A 19,981-nucleotide genomic window follows, 5' to 3' on the forward strand; every position below is an offset into this window, starting at 1 on the left:
TCATCTGCAAACAGTGACAGCTTTACTTCTTCTTTTCTGATTTGGATTCCTTTTATTTCTTTTTCTTCTCTGATTGCTGTGGCTAAAACTTCCAAAACTATGTTGAATAATAGTGATGAGAGTGGACACCTTGTCTTGTTCCTGATCTTAGAGGAAATGGTTTCAATTTTTCACCATTGAGAATGATGTTGGCTGTGGATTTGTCATATATGGCCTTTATTATGTTGAGGTAGGTTCCCTCTGTGCCCACTTTCTGGAGAGTTTTTATCGTAAATCGGTGTTGAATTTTGTCAAAAGCTTTTTCTGCATCTATTGAGATAATCATATGGTTTTTATCCTTCAACTTGTTAATATGGTGCATCACATTGATTGATTTCCATATATTGAACATCCCTGGGATAAACCCCACTTGATCATGGTGTATGATCCTTTAAATGTGCTGTTGGATACTGTTTGCTAGTATTTTGTTGAGGATTTTTGCATCCATGTTCATCAGTGATATTGGCCTGTAGTTTTCTTTTTTTGTGTGACATCTTTGTCTGGTTTTGGTATCACGGTGATGATGACCTTATAGAATGGGTTTGAGAGTGTTCCTCCCTCTGCTATATTTTGGAAGAATTTGAGAAGGATAGGTGTTAGCTCTTCTGTAAATGTTTGATAGAATTCGCCTGTGAAGCCATCTGGTCCTGGGCTTTTGTTTGTTGGAAGATTTTTAATCAGTCTCAATTTCAGTGCTTGTGAATGGTCAGTTATATTTTCTATTTCTTCCTGGTTCAGTCTCGGAAGGCTGTGCTTTTCTAAGAATTTGTCCATTTCTTCCAGGTTGTCCATTTTATTGGCATAGAGTTGCTTGTAGTAATCTCTGATGATCCTCTGTATTTCTGCAGTGTCAGTTGTTACTTCTCCGTTTTCATTTCTAATTCTATTGATTTGAGTCTTCTCCCTTTTGTTCTTGTTGAGTCCGGCTAATGGTTTATCAATTTTGTTTATCTTCTCAAAGAACCAGCTTTTAGTTTTATTGATCTTTGCTATTGTTTCCTTCATTTCTTTTTCATTTATTTCTGATCTGATCTTTATGATTTCTTTCCTTCTGCTAACTTTGGGAGTTTTTTTGTTCTTCTTTCTCTAATTGCTTTAGGTATAAGGTTAGGTTGTTTATTTGAGATGTTTCTTGTTTCTTGAGATAGGATTGTATTCCTGTAAACTTCCCTCTTAGAACTGCTTTTGCTGCATTCCATAGGTTTTGGGTCATCGTGTTTTCATTGTCATTTGTTTTTAGGTATTTTTTGATTTCCTCTTTGATTTCTTCAGTGATCTCTTGGTTGTTAAGTAGTGTATTGTTTAGCCTCCATGTGTTTGTATTTTTTACAGATTTTTTTTCCTGTAATTGATATCTAGTCTCATAGCGTTGTGGTTGGAAAAGACACTTGATACGATTTCAATTTTCTTAAATGTACCAAGGCTTGATTTGTGACCCAAGGTGTGATCTATCCTGGAGAATGTTCTATGAGCACTTGAGAAGAAAGTGTATTCTGTTGTTTTTGGATGGAATGTCCTATAAATATCAATTAAGTCCATCTTGTTTAATGTATCATTTAAAGCTTGTGTTTCCTTATTGGTTTTCTGTTTGGATGATCTGTCCATTTGTGTAAGTGTGGTGTTAAAGTCCCCTACTATGATTGTGTTACTGTCAATTTCCCCTTTTATGGCTGTTAGCATTTGCCTTATGTATTGAGGTGCTCCTATGTTGGGTGCATAAATATTTACAATTGTTATATCTTCTTCTTGGATTGATCCCTTGATCATTATGTAGTGTCCTTCTTTGTCTCTTGTAATAGTCTTTATTTTAAAGTCTGTTTTATCTGATATGAGAATTACTACTCCAGCTTTCTTTTGATTTTCATTTGCATGGAATATCTTTTTCCATCCCCTCACTTTCAGTCTGTATGTGTCCCTAGGTCTGAAGTGGTCTCTTGTAGACAGCATATATACAGGTATTGTTTTTGTATCCATTCAGCCAGCCTGTGTCTTTTGGTGGGAGCATTTAATCCATTTACATTTAAGGTAATTATCGATATGTATGTTCCTATGACCATTTTCTTAATTGTTTTCGGTTTGTTATTGTAGGTCTTTTCCTTCTCTTGTGTTTTCTGCCTAGAGAAGTTCCTTTAGCATTTGTTGTAAACCTGGTTTGGTGGTGCTGAATTCTCTTAGCTTTTGCTTGTCTGTAAAGGTTTTAATTTCTCCATCAAATCTGAATGAGATCCTTGCTGGGTAGAGTAATCTTGGTTGTAGGTTTTTCCCTTTCATCACTTTAAATATGTCCTGCCACTCCCTTCTGACTGAGAATGTCCATTTGTGTAAGTGTGGTGTAAAGTCTTTCTGCTGAAAGATCAGCTGTTAACCTTATGGGGATTCCCTTGTATGTTATTTGTTGTTTTTCCATGCTTTTACTATTTTTTCTTTGTGTTTAATTTTTGATAGTTTGATTAATGTGTGTCTTGGCATGTTTCTCCTTGGCTTTATCCTGTATGGGACTCTCTGCGCTTCCTGGACTTGACTATTTCCTTTCCCATATTAGGGAAGTTTTCAACTATAATCTCTTAAAATATTTTTTCAATCCCTTTCTTTTTCTCTTATTCATCTGGGACCCCTATAATTCGAATGTTGGTGCATTTAATATTGTCCCAGAGGTCTCTAAGACTGTCCTCAATTCTTTCGTTCTTTTTTCTTTATTCTGCTCTGAGGTAGTTATTTCCACTATTTTATCTTCCAGGTCACTTATCCGTTCTTCTGCCTCAGTTATTCTGCTATTGATTCCTTCTAGAAAATTTTAAATTTCATTTATTGTATTGTTCATCATTGTTTGTTTGCTGTTTAGTTCTTCTAGGTCCTTGTTAAACGTTTCTTGTATTTCCTCCATTCTATTTCCAAGATTTTGGATTGTCTTTACTATCATTTCTCTGAATTCTTTTTCAGGTAGACTGCCTATTTCCTCTTCATTTGTTTGGTCTGATGGGTTTTTACCTTGCTCCTTCATCTGCTGTGTGTTTTTTTGTATTCTTATTTTGCTTAACTTACTGTGTTTGGTGTCTCCTTTTTGCAGGCTGCAGGTTCATAGTTCCTGCTGTTTTTGGTGTCTGCCCCCAGTGGCTAAGGTTGGTTCAGTGGGTTGTGTAGGCTTCCTGGTGGAGGGGACTAGTGCCTGTGTTCTGGTGGGCGAGGCTGGATCTTGTCTTTCTGGTGGGCAAGACCGTGTCCAGTGGTCTGTTTTGGGGTGTCTGTGACCTTATTATGATTTTAGGCAGCCTCTCTGCTAATGGGTGGGTTTGTGTTCCTGTCTTGCTAGTTGTTTGGCATAGGGTGTTCAGCACTGTAGCTTGCTGGTCGTTGAGTGGAGTTGGGTCTTAGCGTTGAGATGGAGATCTCTGGGAGAGCTTTTGCCATTTGATATTACATGGAGCCGGGAGGTCTCTGGTGCACCAATGTCCTGAACTTGGCTCTCCCACCTCAGAGGTACAGGCCTGACACCTGGCCGGAGTACCAAGACCCTGTCAGTCACACGGCTCAGAAGAAGAGGGAGAAAAAAAGAAAGAAAGAAAGAGAGAAAGAAAATAAAATAAAGTTATTAAAATAAAACGTAATTATTAAAAGTAAAAAATTAAAAAGTAGTAAAAAAAAAAAAGAGAGAAGAAAGAAGGAAGGAAAGAAATAATGAAAGAAGGAAAGAAGGAAAGAAAGAAGAGAGCAACCAAACCAAAAAACAAATCCACCAGTGATAACAAGCGCTAAAAACTATACTAAAAAAAAAAAAAAAAAAACAGACAGACAGACCCCTAGGACAAATGGTAAAAGCAGAGCTATACAGACAAAATCACACAAAGAAGCACACACATACAAACTCACAAAAAGAGAAAAAGGGAAAATATATATGTATCTATATATTAAAAAAAAAAAAAGGAGGAAGAGAGCAACCAAATCAATAAACAAATCTACCAATGATAATAAACTCTAAATACTAAACTAAGATAAACATAAAACCAGGAACAAATTAGATGCAGAAAGCAAACCCCAAGTCTACAGTTGCTCCCAAAGTGCACCACCTCAGTTTTGGGATGATTTGTTGTCTCTTCAGGTATTCCACAGATGCAGGGTACATCAAGTTGATTGTGGAGATTGTGGAGAAATTTCCCTTTCTCTTCTTTGTTCGCTCAGCCCCCCGGGTTCAGCTTTGGATTTGGCCCCGCCTCTGCTTGTAGGTCGCCTGAGGGCATCTGTTCTTTGCTCAGACAGGACGGGGTTAAAGGAGCAGCTGCTTCTACTTCTGGGGCTCTGGCTCACTCAGGCCGGGGGGAGGGAGGGGTACAGAGTGTGGGGCGAGCCTGCGGGCGGCAGAGGCCTGCGTGACGTTGCACCAGCCTGAGGCGTGCTGTGCGTTCTCCTGGGGAAGTTGTCCCTGGATCACGGGACCCTGGCAGTGGCGGGCTGCACAGGCTCCCAGGAGGGGAGGTGTGGATAGTGACCTGTGCTCGCACACAGGCTTCTTGGTGGCGGCAGTAGCAGCCTTAGCGTCTCATGCCCATCTCTGGTGTCCACTCTGAGAGCCGCAGCTCACGCCCATCTCTGGAGCTTGTTTAGGTGGTGCTCTGAATCGCCTCTCCTCGCACCCCCTGAAACAATGGTCTCTTGCCTCTTAGGCATGTCCAGACTTTTTCCCGGACTCCCTCCCGGCAGCTGTGGCGCACTAGCCCCCTTCAGGCTGTGTTCACGCCGCCAACCCCAGTCCTCTCTCTGGGATCTGACCTCCGAAGCCCGAGCCTCAGCTCCCAGCCCCCACCCGTCCCGGCGGGTGAGCAGACAAGCCTCTCGGGCTGGTGAGTGCTGGGCTGGTGAGTGCTGGTCGGCACCGATCCTCTGTGTGGGAATCTCTCCGCTTTGCCCTCCGCACCCCTGTGGCTGCGCTCTCCTCCGTGGCTCCAAAGCTTCCCCTCCCCACCATCCCCCGTCTCCGCCAGTGAAGGGCTTCCTAGTGTGTGGAAACCTTTCCTCCTTCACAGCTCCCTCCCACTGGTGCAGGTCCCGTCCCTATTCTTTTGTCTCTGTTTTTTCTTTTTTCTTTTGCCCTACCCAGGTACGTGGGGAGTTTCTTGCCTTTTGGGAAGTGTGAGGTCTTCTGCCAGCGTTCAGTAGGTGTTCTGTAGGAGTTGTTCCACATGTAGATGTATTTCTGATGTATTTGTGATCTCCACGTCTTACTCCTCCGCCATCTTGAAGCCATTATGCTTCTTTGAATGTCCTCGGACATAAATCTTTTTTGACCGTTTCCGATTTTTTTGGTAGAATAAATTCTTTGAGTTGGAATTGCTGGGTAATATATACTACATGAGATCCCTGCTCTCCACCTGTTGTCACCAGCTAACTGGTCATTAGGCCAAGCATTGTGAATAAACAGAGAGACAATTTAATAAAAATAATGTAAGTGCTGCCATTTGTTAGCATACAAACATCTGTGTCAGGAATTTCTCTTTATCCTCATGGTAACCCTCTGGGGTGTGGGTATCATGATCTCCATTTTAAAAATGAGAACACCGAGGCACAGATAGGTTAAGGAACTTGCTCAAGGTCACAAGCCAGTACAGTGCAGTCAGAATTGAAGCCCAGGCCTATCAGACTCTAAACTCTGTGCTCTTAATGTCTGCTTCTCGTGTGCGGGTAGTCACTGGTGACTGGGGGCTTCGCCAGAGCCAGGCCTCCGCAGGCATTTGTGGCCCCAGTGGACCATGTAAGATAGACCGTGTAATGGCCTGCAGCCTACTACAGCGCTTGGGGTGGCCCATGGCCGGCTTCTCTGTTTTTCCCAAGAGGTGAAGTTGCGGGCCTGAGGTCTGGCCCAGCCTGTCGGGGAATGTGGACTCAGGGTGTGGCTGCTTCATCAGTGCCTTGGCTTGGAGTTTTCCATCAGCCTCAAGGAACCCTTGCAATAATGCATCATTCCTCCACAGGGTTTTCTGGCCAAGGATTTGCAAGCTGAAGCTCTCTGCAAGCTCAACAGGAGAGTAAAAGCCATAATCGAGCAGTTTATGAAGATCTTGGAAGAGATTGACACACTAGTAAGTAAATATTCAGCTGAGAAGAACTAGTTTCCTTTGATTATTTTTCAGTCAGTTTCACTCTTTCAGTATCGCACTCACTGCCTGAGGGTATTGAGCACCTATCGTGTACCAGACACTGCTAGGTCTTTGGTGAATACACGGAAAGGTAAGATGGTTCCTGATTTCTCCTGTCCCACCAACATAGGGCTTTTGTCATATTATTTATGTATGTATGTATGTATGTATGTATGTATTTATTTTGGCCACGGCATGCGGGATCTTAGTTTCCCGATCAGGGATTGAACCCATGCCCCCTGCATTGGGAGTGCAGAGTCTTAACCACTAGACTGCCAGGGAAGTCCCTGTCATTTTTATTTATGTATGCCAGTAGCATCTAATCCTTAGGAAGCTGGGACCCAAGTGGTCCATGATCTCATGATTAGAGAAACACAGGGCTTAACTTTCCTAACACACATGTGTCTGACATTTCACTGAGCTCATTACCTGTACAGAATTCAGTCAGACCCAGCTCCTGTGAGGCTGTTGGGAATCATCGATGCCACGCTTCCTCTTAGAGATGACACAGTAATGATATCTCTAGCCTAAACTACTCTGCTTGGGATTCTTAGGGGGAGGTGGTAAAGAAGAAGCAGAAAAGCACTGTGCTTCTCCTGCCACACTGAGCTCATGGTCCAGCCAGGACACAGTATCCATGCACAGGAAACAGTGAACGGACAAAGTCCATGTTATAGATCTATGGCCCCGACACCAAGAACAAAGGGAGCTTCTATAGGGGTGAGAGTCATGGGGAGGGCCATGTAGGGTACAGATCCAGGGAAGTGATTCCTGAAAATGCATGTCATTCACATTAGTGACCTGTGGCCTGTTCGGTATACTGTAGGTATTTCTGACGTGTTCTTATGTCATTTTCACTGAGGATTATTTATACGTCAACTTATTCTTCCGTAGGTTCTGCCAGAAAATTTCAAAGACAGTCGAATGAAAAGGAAGGGTTTGGTGAAAAAGATTCAGGTGAGTTGTGTGGTAGGGCATCACAAAGTGTAATGCGTTGGCGCATGTATCTGTTCAAAGTAGGGTAGAGTACAAGTGTGGTGTGGCCTCTCTTTGGTTCTTATATCTCAGCATGAGCCCAGAACCTAAGAGAAGAGCTCCTTTCATGTCCCTGTAATTAAATTTGGATTTAAACTAATTGGGAAGGAAGATGGCCGGAGAGCAGATAGGACTGACATGTTATACTGATCCGATGGACAGGACCCCCTGAAATCGTGCACTTGCAGTGGCCTGGCTTCCTGTCCTCAGCACCCTTTGGGGGTTGTTGGCATAGAGCACTGTCAGAAGCCCTGGTCCTGTGCTTCCTCTACCTCCCCCTCCTTCCTCTGGAGCCCAGGCCATCTCCATCGCTGCACACCTGTTTCAGCCTGAGTCAGTCGCCCGGGGGTTCCCCAGAGTGGCTGGGCGGGTGGGGCTGGCAGGGGTGCCTGGCGCCGAGTGGGCCCTTACTGCTCTGCATTTACCTTGTAGGCGTTCCTAGCTGCCTGTGATACAGTGGAGCAGAGCATCTGCCAGGAGACAGAGCGACTGCAGTCCACAAACTTGGCCCTGGCTGACTGAGGTGAGGCAGAGAAGGCTGTGCTGCCTTGAAGAACAGCTCCACCAGCTCTGCATTCTTCGGAACAGAAGTTACGTGCTTTTTCCGGGGCTGCTGGGGACAGCTGGCTGATTGCCAGTTTTCCTTCTCGTATACCTGCTCTCAGTGAACGAGTATTGTCTGTGCAATCTTGGCGCTCCTGTCGGTTTCTCGTTCCGTCTGTGTATGTCTGTGCTGTCCAGCAGCCCCCCTTGTCTGGAGAGGGCCTCCTCTGCCCAAGTCTTCCCAGCTTTTTTGACCTTTGGATGCTTTCTTTGGGCTGGTGAGAGCTCTCATTTGTCCTGGGGTAGTTCTGGGTTTGTCAGCTATCCTGTCTTCAGATACATGAGGCCTTTTTGCCCTTATGATCCCGTCGTCCCATCTGTGTAAACCAGAATCACCAGGAAGCTACATCTGGTCAGGAATGTTGGGAATGGCTCAGAACAGGTGTTTGGCACACAGGTAGTCCAAGTATCTCTCATTGTGACCTAATTCTGGAACAGCTGGCTGGGTTGTGGGTTCATAGACCCTGTCTTCACCCCCCAGTGACCCTGACCAGTCACAGGCCGTGAGGTCTCAGGGGGCCTTTCCTGGAGTGGGGCCTGTGGTTGATCCTTGGACTTCCTTGTCCCCAGGCAAATCTCTAGGCGGTTACAACCCAGAGCTGACTAAGTCTCTGCTCGAAACCGGGTCACAACCATGGCTTGGGAGGGGCAGAGAGGAGAGGCAGAGTGAATAGTAAAGCAGGGAGGTAGTGAGGGCCACCATAAACTTCTCAGGAGTTCCTTCAAAGGCATTTCTGTTAACCGTACCCTTCTGAGATCTACGTGTCCTCTGAGTTCCTTCGAGGCTGTTTTTGTCTGTTTTGTGGCCTTTTTCCCCTTCATTGTTATTTAAAAAATAAAACAGTTTATATATACGTCAGCAAGCAGAAGAGTGTTTAGACTTTTTTTTCCTTTTGGTAGATGAAGGATGGGAAGCAAAAGCCTTCTGAGGTTCTAGTCTAGTTATGTTATAAAGTTGAGAGTGGCCCTGGGTGCTGGAACGATTAAACTGGTCAGCTGCCGTCACCCCATTTTTTTCACACAGTGCCCAGGAGACAGGCTTCCAACAGGCCACTCTGAGGCCAACCTTCTTTGGCAGAGAGGGAGTCTGTGAAGTCCCAGGCATTTAGGGCTGCGTGGGTGGGACTAGGACAAGGTGGTGGTTAGGGGTGGACAAGTGGACGAGGCTCGGGGCCCGGCCCGCCCACCCCCAGCTTTCATCAGAGCAGTCCAGGATTTATCTGTTTCTAGGTAGTAGCTGTGTGGCCTTGGGCCACAGCGCGTTCCTGTGTGCCAGATACCACTCTAAGTTCTTGAGGTGTACTTGTCATTTAATCCTCACACAATCTAGGACGTAGACAGATACTATCCCTATTTTATAGATGAGCTCAGGTAATTTGCTCAAGATCATAGAGTAAGTAACAAAGTCAGGACACAAACTGGGCAGCTTGATTCCGAGCCCATGGTCTTAATCTCTACCGGTTTGCCTCCCAACTGACATGGGGTTGCTCACACCCTCTCATTTTCTCTTTTCCTTCTATTTATCTCCCATGTTGGCCTCTGCACTTCCCCTCTGGCCCTCTCCAGTTCATTCTCCACAGAGCAGCTGAGTGATCATGAAGTACACATCTTACCATGTCAGTCCCCTGCTTAAAAACCTCAGTGGCCCCCATTTCTCTTGGGATAAAGGCCAAGGTCCTACCCTGCTCCCTTCTCATCTCGGGCCACTGTCCTGTTTGTTCTCTGCTGTCAGCCACTCTGGTCTAGTTCAGGCCCTCAGGTGCTCTGTGCCCTCTCCCGACCTTGGGTCTTTGCACACGCTATTCCTCTGCTTGGACAGTTCCATGCCATCCTTCCCCTACCCCTACCCCTGTCCTAGGTGACTGCTGTTCATCCTTCAGAACGTAAATGTCTCTTCATGGAGAAACCTCACCTACTACCGTCTGAGAACATCAAGCCCCCAGGTGATATCCTCTCACAGTTTGTCATGACTTTTTATGATAAACAGTATTTATCATGGTCTATGATGATTTATGTGTGGGATTATTTGATTAATATTTGCCTTTATGCTAGACTGTGAGTTCCTTGGGTTAAGGAGCTTCTTTGTCTTGTTAACAGTGTATTTCAAGCACATTGTCTGGTTTATATTAGATGCTCAATAAATATTTGGAGAATGAATGAATGTTGACCGCACACATTAATAGTGAAATTTCCACTGCTGCACTCACCCACTGAAGCTCCGTCAGCACTGGGATTTACAGCATCCGCTAGCCATTGTCTTATTTAAGGGTGGGCTGCCCAGCAGATGTTCAGGGTAGTAACACGGCCCACTCACATAGATCTGCGCATCTACAGGGCATCTCTGCCTATGAACAGGGAAGGAGTACGCCTCAGTTGCCCACTTCCCCATAACATGATCAGTCCTGCTGCAGGGGAACAAATGGGGCTCTGTGATCCCACAAACATCCTTCAGCCTCACAGAGTGGGAAGAATTCTCCCACACATTTTCTGTTCAGTCAATTATTTCTGCTTATCCTTCAAGGCACAGCTTAAAGTTTATCCCCTCTCAGAAGCCCTTCTTCATCTGGTAGTCAGGACTCTTAGTTGAAAGCACCACAAACCTATTCCAGAGAGATTGTTGAAACAGAAAATTTGTTGGTAGGATGTTATCTCATGTAACTTTGGGAAGTTCAAGGGCAGTTGGGCTTCAGGAACACAAATGCTGCCTGAAATTTCTCTCTGTATCTCATTGCATGTCACTACCAGAGAGGAACTGCCTCTGTTTCCTTCTTTCTTTCTTTCTTTTTTTTTTTTTTTTAACATCTTTATTGGAGTATAATTGCTTTACAATGGTGTGTGTTTCCTTATTTCTGATTTGAAAAATCTGGAGAATAATCTTCTGGCCAATCAGCAGTGGCCATGGCAGCAGGGTCACATGCCACAGACAGGCCTTTGGGGCCCACACTTACATTTCAGGGTGGTTCCCAGAGACAGGGCCACGGTTTCCACATCTGTAAAGTGGGGAATTGGGTCTTTCTTTCTGTGTGGTGTTCTGGCACATTGCTCAGGCTTAACCTTTGTGATTCCTCATCGTGTGAGTGGAAGCCTGGGAGGGGAGGGTCACTGAGGAGAAGCTTGGCTGAGCTCTGCCACTTGGGTCTAAGAGGGGCTTCCCACTTAGGGCAGAGACTTAGATGTCACCAATATCCACTCTTCCTACACTAAGTGAACTACTAATTTGCAGCTTAGCACGTGGCCAACCAGATAAAATAATATTTCCCAGTCTTTTTGCACTAGCATGGCCAAGAGACTACATTTTAGCCAATGGGTTGTGTGTGCATCTTAGGGAAGCATCATCAGATGCAGTAGAGTGCCCTTTCCCCCTCTCTGTGGGCTGAGTATAGACATGATGGTTGCAATTGGAGCGGCTATTTGGACATTGGGGTGGAAACTGATGAGGATAGCAGAGTATAATATAAAAGGAGCATGAAGTTAGCATACTACATAGGTTTGTGTGTGAGAGAAATTAACTTCTATCTGTTTAAGCCACTGTTATTTTGGCTTTTTGGTCTCTCACAGCCAGACTTGATCTTATACCAACCCTATGCAGGTGGGAAACAAGTTTCTATTGTCAATAGCCATAGAAGGGCCTTACAGGTGACCTCTCAGTCCCTGCTACCTGCAGACTTGTCAGCAACAATTCCTGCCCAGGTTCCCATTTCAGTGGTCCAGGGAATGCTGGTTCCTGTCCTCCCTGCCCCCACTTTCCTCCCAGTGTGTGTCTTCCCGCCGAGCATTTCCTGCTCCAGCTGCCTGCCCTGGAGCAGGAATCTGAGTCTGTGTGACCCTGCTGCCGCCTGCCAGGCCCCTCTCCACTCTCTTCTGCCCACCACCTCCGCCACTACCAAAAGGCTCCTCCTGTAAGCCTTGGCCAAGAGCGGGTATCTGACATATACCACAGGCTGGGATCTCTGTCTATGGTGGGATTTCCCAATGCTACGTGTCCCTGTGGGCCACTGTGTGAGTGCCTGTGAGCTGTGTGTGTCCAGTGTCAACATATTGAACAACCAGTCCGAATGGATGTTGACCAAAAGAGCAGAGCAGGGTCTGGACATGATCCTGCTATGGTGGCCAGGGTGCAGGGGGACACTCAAGGGCTTGGGGCAGCACCTGTTGTCAACAATTACAGACCTAGTTCAGTATTGTAATGAGCAGTCAGATGTATGATGAATACCACCTGAATATCAGCCATGATAGTGTCGATGTGTGGGGGGTTCTGTGTGTGTGTGTGAGTGAGATTTGGGGTGCTGGTACAGCCCAGGGAGAAAACTGTGAGGGGTGTGGGACCCTCCCAAAGGCTGAGGCTGGGCCTTGCAGTGGCAGAAGGTACAGATTTCACTTAGGTTCTTGACCTCAGTGACAGGCCAGGCTGGGGCACACAGGAGCACTGGATAGAGCCCTGGGGACAGGGACTGACTCTCAGAGTTCTGACCGCCTCGTGAAGGGAGAAGATGCCTGGGACCTCTAGGGGAACATGTGACAGGGTTGAGGAGCGCCAGAGTGATGGAGAGGACATCAGATTCAGAGTAGGGAGGACGGCAAAATTCCCCCCCATGCCAACCGCCTCCCCAGGATCCCCAAAGACACTGACCCGCTTGGCCGGGTTGTGCTGAATCTTTTATTTCATGTCACATCCTCTCCATGCCCACCACGGTTCTCCCTGAAGCTTCATGGCTCAAGGGGCTCCTGTGGGGTTAGCATCTGCCATCGTTCACGATCTGGATGTCCTGTCTTTTTTCTAGGATCACAGCAGACAAGGATGAGGCCACCTCCTCAGGAACCGTAATGTACCCTTCAGGAACCCTGGCCCAGTCCAGACCCCCTGCTGAGCTCTGCCCACCCACCCAGTGTACAGTGCGGGGGAGGTCCCAGGGCTCCCTGGGCATATCCTTCTACAGCTTTTCCCTCTGTACACCCTCCCCCGGGCGGTTTCAGCTTCCTGGGCTTTCAACCACCTCTGCATGCTCTTGGCCGCAAATCTGTCTCTGGCCTGGACCTCTGTCTTAGACTCCAGGCCTGTTCACGTGATTGTCCATTGTACATCGCCGCTGGGATGTCCCAGAGGTTCCACTGTCCAGGAACATCATCGCCCCACAAACCTGCCACACACACCCTGCCCCCCGCCACATGGCACCACCAGCCACCCAAGCCTACAAGTTAGAAACCAGCTTGTTGCTCTTGCTTCCTTCCTGCCTGTCAACCCCTCGCATCCGATCTCACAGCTTGTCGATTCTACGCCCAATGTAACCCTAAGTCTTTAATTATCATGATCGTTTTCCAAGTTAGGACAGTGTCCATCTGTCTAGAGTATTGCAGCTTCCAAAGACTTTCTTCTCTTCTGTGTTCTCACTTAGCTCTGGCCGGCTCAAGGTCTTGTGAATGAAGAAATGAGACCAAATAGGAGATCCGATGTACCAAGGTCATGTTCTGGCCCTGCTCGCTCTAGACTCATTTCTTGCCTCTTCCCCATTCTCCTTTAAATGAGAATGTACTCCAGCATACCCACCTTCTTATATTTCCTCAAATATAAACTTCCTTTCCTTTCTAGATCTTTCCAAACTCATTTCTCTACTTGGAATTACCTTCCCTTGTTTCTTCTTTTTCCTACCTAATTTCTACTTATCCCTCAGGGCTGAGCTGAGGTGTCACCTCCCCTGGGAAGTCTTCCCTGCCTTGTCCTTGCCTGGTACCCACAGTACCCTGTGCGCCCCCATCTGGGCCTTTAGCATTCTGTGCTGCCGTTGGCTGACCTTCAGCTTGGCTTCCCCGTTAGACTGACTGTTTGCCCCAGGAGCCGGTAATGCTGTCTAGCTTATTATGCCCTGTTGTATCCCCAGTGCCCAGCCCACAGTAGGTGTTCAATAAATAATTGTTGGCTGGAGGAATAAATGAACAAATAAGGTCACCTAGTCAGTCGGGGGCAGAACAAGGAAAAGAGCCCAGAGTTTCTACCCTCACCCCAAACCCCCCACCAGTGGGCTTTCTGCTTGGAACCATGTGCCTTCTTTTGATTTATACTTGCACTCACTCTGTTATGGGCAAATGTTGGAGGACTCTTCCCAGGCCAAGTGTGAGTGAAGGAAGAAGCAGGTCAAGTCCTGCTCCTTTCAGACTCATATGCACCACAGATGGGGCCCACCCAAGCCAACCCAGGGGAAGGTGGCGGGGAGGGGGGTGGACTTACATCCGAGCCAAGCAGAGCTTGCATTCACTGTCATACGTGACCCCGTCAGTGCCACAGACCGGGTCATATATCTAGGGGCAGACTGGAGATTCTGCCATGTGCTCACAGATGGGCTGTGGAAGAGAGGAAGGGGGAGGCGCTCAGGGATTTGGAGGCAGAGAGGAGGGACCTGGGGGCTCTGCTTGCAGCCAGGCGGGGATCTCCACGGAGGAGCCAGATTCAAGAAGGCCCCAGTGTGGGTCCAAAGAGCATGAAACCAACCACTCAGGGCCCTTTGGCACGTTTGCTTATGTGTGTGTACATGACCGTGGACCGTGGGTGTGTACGTAAGTGTGTACTATATCTGCTGAGCCCAAGTAGGTGGGCATCCAAGCCTGTCTTTATGGGCTCACACACTCCTCACGGGGTCTAATAGAACCCTGCTGCTGGTCCTATTGAGGACCCCGAGAGACGGAACCACCCATCATTCCTAGGAGGCCCCGCCTCCCTGGGGGCTCCTGAACTCACCCTGGCCCGCATGACCTATCAGGCCCCTAGTATGAGAAGGCTGGAGAAATGGAACTTAATTGAAGCTCAGTCTGAAAGGGTTTAAAGCCAGCCCTGAGGTCAGGGTCAGAATTGGGTCAGGACTAGGATTAGGGTCTGGGGTACGGATAGGGTGAGGGGGGCAGTGCCCTGCAGCAGTGAAGGCCCCAGGCCCGAGAGACCTGAACTCTGCACTGATTAGCCATGAATCTTTGGCGAAGTGGGTGGGCCTGCTCAGCCTGGAAGGGCTAACCTGGGGAGCATGCAGGCTCAGGAGGCCACCCTGGCCACTGCGGAGCCACTGAAGGTGTATGAGCCGGAGTGTAAAGAAGAGCCCTGGTTTCCCAGCATGGATGAGAGGGCTCCCCTCTGCAGAAGGAAGGCCGGATCCACAGCCCTGAGGCCAGAACTGCAAGCAGCTGCCTTACCATTCTTGAGAAAATGACCTTTGCTGCTGACACTGGCACTTCTGAAAGGCAAAGAAGCAAGAATTAGGTGATATTGGCTCTAAGCCCCAGGTCCAGGGGCCTGAAGACAGCTTCTTTGGGCCATCTGTCCCAGCCACCACCCAATCTGGAATTCCTCAAGGAAAGGTAGTGAGTCACCAGAGAGGGGCTCCCAGAAAGCTCATGTGACCTTGTATTATAAGAACTGAGACAGAAAGTCTAGAATTAGGGAGATGAAAGTCCAGCCTGTTCGTTATTAGATCCCACTGGGATTGTTATGTTCCATACAATAGCAATGAAAATAATTCAGTTACTGTGTAGCAGGCCTTGACAACACGTGATCTTGACTGCTATTCACAGCTTTCTCAAGCCTGTGTAACAGGCAGGAGAGGAAGCTGTGGTCTGCGACCCCCAGAGGCATTCATTTCCTCAGCTGCCAGGAGTATTGGCTGCTCCCGGCAGAGTCCTTTCCTGGGAATTGCCCTCAGAGAATGGAGTTGCCTTGCCCAAGGTTGCATTCCCTACCCAGGAACAGCTCGCATCCAATGTCAGGGTGATGTGGGTACAACGGTCTGAACTCCTCATCTCTGCTCAGAATGATGCTAATGGGCCATCCCAGCTCCACTGCATCACAGTCAACATCCCTCATCCCTCATAGGTGTTACCCCCTGAGCACTCCCCAGAGTCTGCTTCCCAGGGAACTTGACCAGCTTATGAAAAGAGGCTCGCAGGTAAAGCAACACAGTTTGTTAAGGGCAGAGCTTGGATTTGCACATGGATCTGTCACTCCACACACGCAGTCATGCCCCATGGCCCCTCGAGGTCTGGACGAACTTCTTACAGGACACGAGCAAATTGCTATGTGACTGGCAAGCGTGACAGGTGGATGAGGGAATGGGAGCTGTATCTAAGGCCACAGGTGTAAGGAAAGGTAACCATGTAAATTGAAGAAGGGCAGGCTGCTTCCTGAAGTCTCTGAAGGGCTGTCATGGGGCCATGGGAGAGATGAGCTCTTCTCAACCTCACAGGGCAGAGCTCATCTGCGTGAGGAGGCTGTAAAGAAGCAGGTGTGGGTTCCAGAATTTTCTCTCAGTGGGAGCTATGCCTTAATGAAGGAGGCTGTCTCCAGAAGTGGAGAGCTCTCTATCCCTAGAGGTGGGCAAGGTTCTGTGGTTTTAGCTTTTCCTGGAGATGCTATTACAAGAGATTGCCAAGGCAGAGAGGAAGAAGGGAACCAAAACTGACCTCTGATGCACTGTTGAAGCATCAACATGCAAATCTAGCCTTGTCACCACACTGCTCAAAACCCTTCCATGTCATAATTACCCAAACTGGAAATTATCCAAATGTCCATCAACAGGCGAATGGATAAACTGTGATACACACGTACAGTGCAATACAACTCAACAGTAAAAACAAGCCAATAACTGATAACATGCAACACCATGGCTGAATCTCAAAAACACGCCTAAGAAGCCAGACACAAAAGACTCCACACTGTATGGTTTCATCTGTGTGACATTCTAGAGCAGGCAAACTAATGTATGGTGGAAAAAAGTCAGAGCTGTGGTTGCCTCTGGGGTGGGGGTGGGGTAGGGGCAGGGATTGACTGACATGAGGGAAATTTCTGGAGAGATGGAAATGTTCTGTATCTTGGTAAGGGTCTGGGTTACACAGGTATATGCCTCATCAAAACTCACTGAATAGGATTCACTGAGTGATAAGACTTGTGCCTTTCATGGTGCATAATTGTTAGCGGGGGAAAAGCATTAAAAAAAATATAAAGCCCTTCCAAGGCTCCCTATCGTGACCACTAAGCCTCTTCATCTTACGTTTAGGGCACCGCATGAGCTGATCCCAAACTTCCCCTGGGCTCACTTCCTCGTACACCGCCCCATGCCCCTATGCCCCTGCCATTCCTCTCTGCTCACTCTTCTGGAACAAGCTCTGTGTTGGCTTATGCTGGTCCCTCTGCCTGAAATGTCCTTATTCTCCTCCTCCTATTGACTCAGACCCTCCTTTCAAGATGCAGACCACCTCCCAGTGACGTATTCGCTGATATCCCCCAGGGTTTCCTGAGCAGGCCTGGACTTAGGCTTCTGTTTTAGTCTGTTTGGGCTGCTATAACAAAAATAACATAAACTGGGTGGCTTATAGACAACAAACGTGTACTACTCATAGTTTTGGAGGCTGGAAGTCTAAGGTCATGGTGCTGGCAAACTTGGTGTCTGGCAAGAACCCTCTTCCTGGTTAGTAGTCGGTGCCTTCTCACTGTGTCCTCACATGGTGAAGGGGCGAAGGAGCTCTCTGGGGCCTCGTTTATAAGGGCACTAATCCCATTCATGTGGACTCTGGCTTCATGACCTAATCACCCCCCAAAGGTCCCACCACCCAATACTATCACCTTGGGAGTTAGAATCTCAACATATGAATTTGTGGGGCCGCAAACAGCTAGACCCTAGTAGCTTCTTTCACACCACCGTGTGCTCACCCACTCACCGGGTCACTCCTGCCTTCCGATGGACCTGAGCACCTTGGGGTTCCTTTGTCTCTGCCTCCAAGTGGCAATGCCCTCCACACAGTGAGTGTCCAGGATTTGACCACTAATGTGCATTGTGGGGGAGAAGTTCAGAACCCTGTGGTGTCAGAGTTTCTTCCTGGATGATGTGGCAAGTTGCATTTACCCCCAGACTGCCCTTGACCTTGGCCCAGTGTGCCCCTTCCTCACACAGCCCAGGCAGGAATCTGCAATGGGCAAAAGAACTCTCTTTAGGACAGCCTCTTCAGTGTTCCCAGCAAGAGAGCTGCTGAGGGAATGGATGCCAGGCTGGGAGTAAGCAGGCTGTGCCAGGCCAGAGTCTGCAGACCCATTCTCTATTGCGTCAGCCCCTAGTCTATGTGCCCAGCTGGGGAAATGGGTTTGAGACTGGCCATGAGGCCAGTGTCCCTGGGGTCCTGCTGGGCCTTGCTCTGTAACATCATGACTTTGTCCAGGTGTGTCCTAAGTAGTCTCCCTGCTTCCCCTTTTAGTCTGTTCTCAACTTAGCAACCAGAGCAAACCTTTTAACACATAACTCTGCTCATTACCCTTCAGTGTCTCCCATTTCACTCAAAGGAAAAGACATGTCCTCACATTGACCTTCAAGGCCTTACCCAATATAGTTCCCAGTTGCCATATCATCTCTTCTCCTCTCTCTCTGCACCCTGCCCCTCACTCTCTTCTAGCCCCGCTGGCCTCCTTGCCGTATGTCAAACGCTCCAGACATACTCCTACCTCAGGGCCTTTGCACTGCCTGTTCCCTCTGCCTGGAACCCACTTCTCTTAGATACACCCATGGCTCACTCCTCTGCCTCCCTCAAGCTTTGCTCAAACATCAGCCTCTCAGAGAGAACTCCTCCGATTTAACATTGCAACCCCCTCTCAATCCGCATCACCCTGCCCAGTATTTTTTTCCTTAGCCTTTATCACCTTCTAACATACTGTTTAACATACATTGCACATATCTTGTTTATTGTCGGTTCCCCTCCCTCAGACCCCACTGGTTTTAAAGACCTATCAGGACAGTTCTTTTTCTGGTGTGCTCACTGATAAGTTCTAAGGGCTCAGAACAATGCCTGATACCCAGCAGGTGCGAGACTGCAGAGGCGCTCTAGGCCCTGAGCAGGCCCCGCTCCTGCGGGCATGTGTGTAGCCCAGGGCGAGGGCTCCCTTGTGCTCACAAGGCTGCTCTCAGCCCCACAACCATTGATGGTTGCTCATCAACCATCAATGGGACCCATCTGATGGGAGCTCAGAGGACCAGGCCAGGCTTTCTTCAGCACCCACCACCCTACAGCCACCAGACTTGCCTATCTCCCCAGAGATAAGACTTCTCCCTTCTGCCTCCCCGATCTCTAGCCCAGTAGTTGCTCAGTGCAGCTTTGAACTAGAACAACCTCCTACTTTATAGCTGGAGAAACAGAGGCCCCAAGAGGGGAGGGGACTTTTGCAATTCTGGGACAGAGTTAGGATTTGAACCCAGCTTTCTTTTCTCCAGGATGCAGAAAGAAGGTATATGCAGAAAACCAAGGCCTTAGAGGGTGCTCCAGGCCCTGCCTCTGCCCCACGCCAGCTCACCTACCGACACCAAGCCACGGAGAATCCAGGATCTGCCTACTCACCCCTGTCCACAAGGAAGAGGGCAGCCAAGGCCAGGGTGAGCACCCACAGGCGGACAGTTGTGCTGATCCTGGGCTGACGTGGCCTGAGTGAGCTGGGGCCTAGGCCAGGGACGATGCGGGCCTGTTTATAGGGCTGATCCCCACCCTTATCTTACCTGAGGCCAGATGGAGAGGCCGGAGGTGTCACCTATCTGCACCTTGGCATCTAGGAAGGGTTTGTTCTCTGCAGAGACGCTGAGCTTGTGGTGGCCTGGGGAGGGGGCTTGGGCTATGGCCGGCAGATTTTGGAAGTGAGAAAAAGTTTGGACAACTTGCAAAGCTGACTCCAGCCCGAGGGCTGAAGCAAGAGGCAGAGGGAAACTGAAGTAGAAGGAGGAAGACAGGGGCTTCCCTGGTGGCGCAGTGGTTAAGAATCAGCCTGCCAATGCGGGGGACACGGGTTTGAGCCCTGGTCCTGGAAGGTTTGATCCCACATGCCACGGAGCAACTAAGCCCATGCGCCACAACTACTGAGCCTGCACTCTAGAGCCCACGAGCCACAACGACTGAAGCCCGCACGCCTAGAGCCCGTGCTCCGCAACCAGAGAAGCCACTGCAATGAGAAGCCCGCGCACCACAATGAAGAGTAGCCCCCCCTCACCTCAACTAGAGAGAAAGCCTGCGCACAGCAACGAAGACCCAACACAGGCAAAAATAAATAAATAAAATAAATAAATTTATTAAAAAAAAAGAAAGAGGAAAACAAAGAGAGACTAATTCAGAGAGACTGAGACAGAGATATCAAAAAGAAAACAAAAAAGCAGCAATTGGAAGGAGGTCGG

General features: G+C 48.1%; 1 protein-coding gene across 1 annotated transcript in view; it reads left to right on the forward strand.

Moving 5' to 3' along the window:
* Window positions 1-9,805, forward strand: part of BAG1 (BAG cochaperone 1) — a gene marked incomplete at its 5' end in the record, with an annotated part of 18,168 nt that extends 8,363 nt beyond the window's left edge. Inside the window, 3 exons of the mRNA XM_036854137.1 lie at window positions 6,003-6,110; window positions 7,062-7,124; window positions 7,635-9,805. Of these exons, the coding sequence (XP_036710032.1) occupies window positions 6,003-6,110; window positions 7,062-7,124; window positions 7,635-7,724 (261 nt within the window). The remainder of the gene's footprint in view (window positions 1-6,002; window positions 6,111-7,061; window positions 7,125-7,634) is intronic.
* Between the last annotated feature and the right edge of the window lie 10,176 nt (window positions 9,806-19,981).

This window comes from Balaenoptera musculus, chromosome 6 (assembly GCF_009873245.2).
Source record: "Balaenoptera musculus isolate JJ_BM4_2016_0621 chromosome 6, mBalMus1.pri.v3, whole genome shotgun sequence".
In the NCBI taxonomy this organism is placed as follows: domain Eukaryota; kingdom Metazoa; phylum Chordata; class Mammalia; order Artiodactyla; family Balaenopteridae; genus Balaenoptera; species Balaenoptera musculus.